General features: G+C 35.5%; 1 protein-coding gene across 1 annotated transcript; it reads left to right on the top strand.

The window, feature by feature from the left end:
• Positions 1-1079: 1079 nt before the first annotated feature.
• Task6 (TWIK-related acid-sensitive K[+] channel 6) lies at positions 1080-7780 on the top strand. Its single transcript, XM_078180672.1, has 5 exons — positions 1080-1206; positions 2126-2281; positions 3635-3810; positions 5180-5509; positions 7096-7780. Exons 1-5 carry the CDS (start codon positions 1080-1082, stop codon positions 7408-7410), a joined length of 1104 nt encoding a protein of 367 aa, XP_078036798.1. The 3' UTR covers positions 7411-7780.
• Positions 7781-8127: the final 347 nt, after the last annotated feature.

The following is an 8127-nucleotide window of genomic DNA, read 5'->3' as shown; positions in this document are numbered from 1 at the left end:
AGATTCAAGTTTAAAGTATTTGATTTGACAATATTTTATATAGATGACACTGTCGAAAGATACTTCAAATTTTAACTCTTTGACTGTATAGTAAAAGAAAATATTCTTGGAAAATTTAGAAAAACATTTTTGTCTAAAACTTTGAAGGTCCAGGTTAATTTTGCAGTATTCTCTTTAGGGTTTACAATAAACAAGGATATTTGACGAATAGAATCGAGTAGTGAAACCGGATACTGTGGTTGCTAAAGGATATATTACATTTTTTAATACTCGTATTTTATTTAGTTTCTAATCAAGAGATTTGTTACATTATTTTATTTTAATTGTTATTGAATAAACACTTTCAACCGTTTGCACTCGAAGCCATTTGAACTGTAAATCTGTAATCATTCTCCTGGACTATAGTATTTCCGTTCTGTGAAATAAAGTGCACTTTTGTGCATACGAAATTGATTCTTGTGACAGTTCCGCTAATTAACAATTTTTGAAATCTGAACTTTATCTTGCGACAATTTTAGCGGTTCCTCGGAGTCACCACTTAAATGTAACACAATTAAGCATAAGATGTTTAGCAAAAATATCAACTGACTTAGCAAAATGTTCGATGTTAATGTTAAAATTAAAATTCGTTGCTGAAAATCCTTCAGATAAGAACACTACGAATTACTAATTACGCGTACGACCACTCGAGAGCAAAGGGTTATCATTTTTTTATTCGATAACTACAAAGTAAATTATGCCGGAGAAACAAACGAAATGCGCAGCGATTGTTTACTACCCCACAGTAATAACCACGCGAAATGTCCATTGAATTCGACCTCGTTGAAAATGTATTCGTTGGCACGCATTCAGATGAACGAAAGCGGCTACAAGGTAGTGCCTGCAAGGAAGAAAACACCCTGAAGAAGAGGAGTCGCGTGCCGGGTCTGTAGCGCTCGGTAAGAAAAGAAAGGGTCCCCCGAGCATCATCAAGAAGGGGAAGGGGTCGACATGGGCCCGGCACACCAAATCGTACTCCACTGAGCGATGCAAGTAGTTAGGGCCGGGGCCCTGCTAGTGAGCATGTGGCTCACTAGAGAATGAAGAAACAAAACGTCCGGACCCTATCGTTGATCGTCTTCACGTTCACCTACCTCCTCGTCGGCGCTGCAATCTTCGACGTCCTCGAGTCCGAGACGGAGAAACGACGCAAGGAAGCATTAGACGGTATGATTCTCATTAATGAACCAGGTCAGCGATTCTCAAACTGTAAAGCTCGCGGACCTTCGGCTTACACAATCAAGGGTCCCCGCGAGTGCAACGAAATTTCATTTACTCGACTTTTCGCGACTGGTATACTTGGAGTGCGAAAAAAAACTGCTGAAAATTTGTTCATCCGATTGTAGATAAACGCGATGCTTAAAGTAATAAATAGGGTGTATATAGAATATAGAATATATAATATTGAATATTGAATATCAAATATGTAATAGAGAATACGGAATATAGAAAATGTAGATAACATAGAATATAGAAAATATAGAGAATATAGAGAGTACAGTGAATATGAAATATAGAGAATGTCAAATATAGAAAATAGAACATATAGAGAATATAAAGATTATAGAATATGAAGAATAGAAAATATAGAGATTATAGAATATGAAGAATAGAAAATATATAGATTATAGAATATGAAGAATAGAAAATATAGAGATTATAGAATATAGACAACGTAGAACATAGAATATAAAATGTTGAATATTGAATATACAATCTACAATATAGAATAATAATATATAATATTAATAATAGTAATATTATATAAACTAATAAAAACATAGAGAACTGAACTTTTACTACAAAAAGAAATAGGAATACAATGTTGAGTCACTTACGATCCAAGTATACCAGTTGATATCCTGAATATCAAAATGTACAAACGTTTCTTCGTTTTTATTTTGTAAAAGTCATCGCTACGGAGATTGAACATTTTTCTGTTTAAAAAGTGCACGCCAAGTACAAAAAATGGTATTGCATTCTACGATATTTGAATTTGTAATACTGAAACGTAAGACGAAAGCACGTTTGAATGAATGGTCGATAGAGAAGTGATTAACATATACCTGCGTTGGTGTGTTCACAGCCATTGAAAAGATGATTATACGCAAATACAATATAAGCGAGGACGACTTCAAGATCATGGAAACAGTGGTGCTGAAGACGGAACCTCATAAAGCCGGTCAACAGTGGAAGTTCGCCGGAGCGTTTTATTATGCAACCACGGTCCTCACAACTATCGGCAAGTATCCACTACATAAAATCTAGACAATGTTTTATATTGTTTTATCTTTCCGCAAAGCGATCTACATTTAACTCTTGTTCTCTGTGCGAGATAATCTCATCTCAGTAATTACTTTTTTTATCGCGTAGAAAATCCGATAAATAAGTTTAGAAAACCTCATTTTATTATTTTTGTCAAGTTTTGTTCATTCTTTGTTTTAATAAACATTTATAGTAAATTAATTGGTTTAATACCTACAAAAAAATAGAAGACGCTTGATCGAATTTTAGAAAAGCAATTACAGGTTTTATTTTATTTTTAATAAATATCTATATAATAAACTGTTCGGTCTAACATCTAAAAAAACATAGAAGAAGCTTGTTCGAATTTTAGAATAGCAATTAGAAGTTTCATTTTATTTCTAATAAATATCTATATAATAAACTATTCGGTCTCATATATAAAAAAGTTGAAAGACGTTCGATAGAATTTTTGAAAAATTATTTCATTTGTAAAGATGTCAATATGCATTCAGACGCGACTTTACGTGTTCCTTTTAATAAAGCGCGGACCTGCCCGTCTCGGTAGCAAAGAGTCTTAAAGAGTTGAAGCAGTCGAAGTCTACGGAAGCGTCGCTAGTTGCATCTCGGTTATTAAAAAATGTCTCTTGTTAAAAGTTATCGCAATGCTTGAAATTAGCAGTTCTGTTTGAAGAAGTCAGTTGACGAAGTTGAGGAAGGGAAATCTCATAACCCAGGTCATTCAATTTCTCCAGTCATTTACGAGACATCTTCTGCGAACAGTTTCCATATTTTTAAATGGAACAGAATTATTCGTTCAGATGGACTTCTCATGGAATACAATTATAAAATAGCGCTGAATAATTAGGAGTCCTCTTAATTAGGAGTCCTTGTAATTGGAAGTCCTCGTAATTAGGAATCTTCAAATTTCCTTTAAATCTTCGCAATTTTACATTTCTATTTGGTTCTTCTTAAAAAGAATTTTGCTGCTTATTTCTAATAATTGTTTACATTGTTTACGAAATCAATTCTTAAATATTTTAAAATATAAATTAATGCAAACAATCATCTGAAATATTCGATATTAAATCCAGAAACTAATTCTGACTTATCGATTCGACTCGATATTTTAATTAAAAATACGAAACAAATAGAAAATATAAAAATTTACATATTTAATTATAAATCGACGCTCCCAAAAAATTTATTATATAAATTCCTCCACTATTGTGATATTTATTTCTAATTAATTAAATTTTCCACCGATAGTTAACAAGTAGCCATGGCACATTAATCTGATTACCAAATTATCGAGCAACAACTTATGTCGGATAATCGATGGAACTTTCAGGTTACGGACATTCAACGCCGAACACCATAAGCGGTAAACTGTTCACGATGTTCTACGCGATCGTCGGAATCCCGCTAGGACTCGTAATGTTCCAGAGCATTGGGGAGCGTTTGAATAAATTCTCGTCCGTCGTAATACGGAACGTAAAGAAGCTTCTTAACTATAAGGATGTCCAGGTAATGCTAGGAATTTTATTAGCTCCCCTAGACTCACCCATGAAATAATGACTACGATATTGACTCGAACAGAATCCGAAACTAGACTAGCCCGAGATGTTTAATGAGCCTAATTGAGTTTGCATTTTGCGATCTACTTGCTTCCATTGTTCTATATCCTTGCATAATTAATAACATCTTTAATTGAATTTGTTGCATCAATGTTTGCCAGTTTGCTTCGACACTAAAGCATACGTATAAAAACATACTTGTCTTCAAATCTATTTATTAATTTCTTTAACTCATTACCTGCCGCAATTGAGAAATCAATAATATTATAAAAATATCTCAGTAGGGCTTTTATTTCAAGTTTACTTAAATTGAATTTACCATTATTATTATTATTTACTTAAAAATTTTGAAAATATCGACCGTTTTAGTTTTGCAGATATAAAGAACGTAATATTCTAAATTTTAATGTATATTTGTGTTCTAAAAAAGGACTATGGCAAATAATCATAACTTTGGCATTATAAAAATATATATCCAGGCTTTTTATTTCAAGTTTACGTAAATGGAATCTATCATTATTATTATTTATTTTAAATTTTCAAAATATTGATCGTCTATTTTTGTAGATATAAAGAACGTAATATTGTAAATTTTAATATATGTTCGTGTCCTAAAAAAAAGACAATGGCGGGCATTGGGTTAAGTAGACTAAAAGCAGTCGAATCTTTTGAAAATGAGGAAATGTTTTTTTTGTCATGACCCTTACAATGGATATTAAGCGTCGATCTCTCGTATTAATGTCAATAACATTAACATGTTTTATTAAATACGATAGTATTTCAGATATTGCTTTATGAACACTTTAACGAAGTCTCGAGAATCGATATCGTATCTGGATAATTAAACTGCAGATGTTTTCGCAAACTGAAACTGTTAAATATTAATTTGCCGAAATACATATTTACTTCAAATTGTACGATACTGTGTCAAGAAACTTTTGCGTGACGTTCGCTGTTTCTTAATAACTATATTCCGTACTTGTAATGTATAGACTGTATAGAGATTATACATATAGTCTATACATATATATAATAATTATCCAGCTGTACCCTTTTCAATTTCAAGAAATCAGAAATAAAACTTTGTAGATAAATTTTTGAACCTATATTGTTTAAGAAAACGTAAGAAATAAAATCGATATTTTTGAAGAAACGCCAATTAATGTTAAACTATCTCAAAACATAGTTTTTACCAAATTGAAATAAAACACGATCTACAAAAGATGAGCAATCACTGATCTAAGAAATAAAAGCTTTTCGAAAACATCTGCAGTCTGCTGGCATTAGGTGAATATCTTTAAAAACTGTGTAATTTTCAGGCCTCAGAAATAAATCTTATCTGCGTGGTGACGACCTTGTCTTGCTTAACAATTGCGGGAGGTGCCGCGGCGTTCTCTAGGTACGAAGGGTGGTCATACTTCGATTCCATCTATTATTGTTTCATCACTCTTACAACCATCGGCTTCGGCGATATGGTCGCGCTGCAAAAGGATAACGCGCTGGACAACAAACCCGAGTACGTGATGTTCTCCCTGATATTCATTCTGTTCGGCTTGGCTATCGTCGCCGCCTCCCTCAATTTATTGGTCCTGAGATTCGTCACGATGAATACCGAGGACGAAAGGCGAGACGAGGCTGAAGCTCTACAGGTAAGCGATCTCGTTTCCCCTCTCTTTTGTTATCGACACAGAAACAAATTATCGTGAACTTGCGATCGGATCTGAATACATACAAATATTTGGAAAACTATTGGAAAGACCAATAAAATATGTTGAAGTAATATTTTAGATTTATTTGACGTCATATGAATAAGTGATTGAGCGATATTTGACGTCATATGGAAAATGGTTTTTTACGATGTGGTGAACTTCAAATAATTATTTGAAGTCGAATTTCATGTATAATATAATATTTATATATATCTTAAATAATATATTCGATAAGATTCAGTAAAAACTAGAAGGGATTGTACATATACAGTGTACAATAATATTCGCGCAATAAAGAAAATATTTATTTCAAAAAGGAATTTCGTGTTCTTATTATAAGATATATATTTTCAATTATATATCAATTTGCATAATTTGCAAAAACAATTAAATATTTTATTTAATACAGAAATAAATTAGTATTTCGAACGAAGCATATATAACGTAGTTGAGATAAATAGCATTTCCAAATGTTTGTATGTCTAATTGAAATATTTTTGCTCGAGACTGCCTTGAACGATGTTCCTGCGGCTTTGCTAACCTATTTTCATCGTTTTTCTATAGCTCTTTTATCTTCTGGAAGGTATTCTGATTTTCACTGAGAGTATGGTACGAATCTGTACATGTATCATCTAGGATAAATATGCAGGAAATATTATAGTACATATATACATATAAAAATATTATAATACATACGAAATCTGTCGCAGAACTCGCACGTCATGAGTAACTTTGAAGTTATGCGTTTCATAGAATGAAAATAGGCAACCAGTCTTTTGTTACTCCAAGCAGTAGCAAGATTGTAACAAAATAGTTTAGTCGTTGTCTAATACACTAGTCCTGCTATCATCTAAAAAAAAATGAAACAATTTAGTCCAGTTTTAAAAAAGTTATTGCATTCTAAAAGGAGTATGAATATTCATAGGAGTAATTCTAATAAACTTTATATAATTTCTATATATTTTACTAATGTAAACTATCAAAATAAGTAACAAAATCTTGCAAAAGTCTTATAAAATTATAGAAGGATTTTAGCAACAGCCTAATAGACTAGTGCCTTCATCAGCTAAACAAAGTTCGAGTCGTTTAGAACTTAAAGACTTAAATTTAGAATTTAAAGACGTCTCCTAGACTCTATATTCTGAAAGATCGTCCCTGACAACGTTTATCACCCCACGCGTGTTCTGCCACGCGACCGAGAATCCCGACTGCGAACTGTAAACAAAACCCCGATATCAGTGAAAAACAGAAACGATAAAATCCAGAACATAGAGGGTTAATAGACTGGTTACCCCTATCGTCCCCTACGTCCAATCGATAAGAGAAAAAATGCGTCTGCTACCCCCTCGCAATTACGAAGCCGCTGGAACAATTCGCGATAAAACCAAGCAACGACGATTCGCGAATTAAACATTGTGCAAACAAAGCATCAATAAATACAGAAACGCGTGTGGTAATGATTGGAATAGTATGGAGGGTTTGCAGAAAAAGGAGGATAAAATGAATGAAAAATTATTATGACGCAGGCTGCGCAAGGAGCAGTGCGCCTGGAGGGCGACGTAATAATGGCGAACGGCTCGATACTGTCGGGCCAAATAGGCAACTACGGTGACACGATATCGCTGGACGACGACATGTCGGTCTGCAACTGCCGCTGCAGCGGCTTCCAGAAGAAACGACGGAGACCACGGTTCACGGTCCGTCGCTCGCCCGGTAAGATCTCGCACCTGCTGCCGATGCAGCAGCTGCCGTCGTTGAATATGCGCAGCGAGCAATGCGCGCCGCCGCCCACGCCGTTGCTGCAACTTCCGCCGTTGTATCAACATCGAGCCAGCATCTGACGATCGTCGACCGTCAGCATGATGCCGCAAGAACTGCCGCGACGGGTCTCTGTCTGAGACTATCTTTGAAGAAAATCGAAAAACGAGAGAGCTAGGGAGAGAGTCTGAAAGAAGAACGCGAGAGAATGAATGTGAGAGAGACTGAGAGAAAGCGTGAATAAGAGAGATAGAGAGAGAAAGAAAAAATAAGAGAGAGAGAGAGAGAGAATATGAGAGAGAGATAGCGAGAAAGAGAAGAGGTGAGAGCGAGGGGATGAAACGAATGGCGAGCTTTCTGTCGGCGGTCGCTTGGATCCTCGAGACGCTCTCACTGCCTCTCCTCTCGGTGGACGCGACCGGAAGTCCCTCGGGACCAGGAAAGAGAAACCGCAGCCGCGAAGCCGTTCGCCAGGTTTAGTTCGTGACGTTGTTTTACGCGCTTGGTTGCGTCCCTCGGTAAAGGACGGGGGATGACGCGACGGGGAGGCTTGATTTCGCGGACGTACGTCGGTGTTGTTCAAGTATAAATGTTTCAATTGTTCGGTATTACGCGATAGGCTAGCATTAGATCGTTAATCGGCTTCGATGAATTCCCGGGTTCGCGAATCACCGCCGTGACTATTGGAGGACTTCCGAAGTCTCCGTGGCTCCGTTTAGCTTAAGCAATCTTGATCCGGGATCGATTATCGGATCCCTTTCGACAGACTGTCTCCGTAGAGTCATCCTTGATATCGCATC

The sequence above is a fragment of the Augochlora pura genome, chromosome 5 (assembly GCF_028453695.1).
Source record: "Augochlora pura isolate Apur16 chromosome 5, APUR_v2.2.1, whole genome shotgun sequence".
Classification (NCBI taxonomy): domain Eukaryota; kingdom Metazoa; phylum Arthropoda; class Insecta; order Hymenoptera; family Halictidae; genus Augochlora; species Augochlora pura.
The sequence above is the reverse complement of the archived record's forward strand: the minus strand, read 5'-3'. Positions and strand labels throughout refer to the sequence as shown.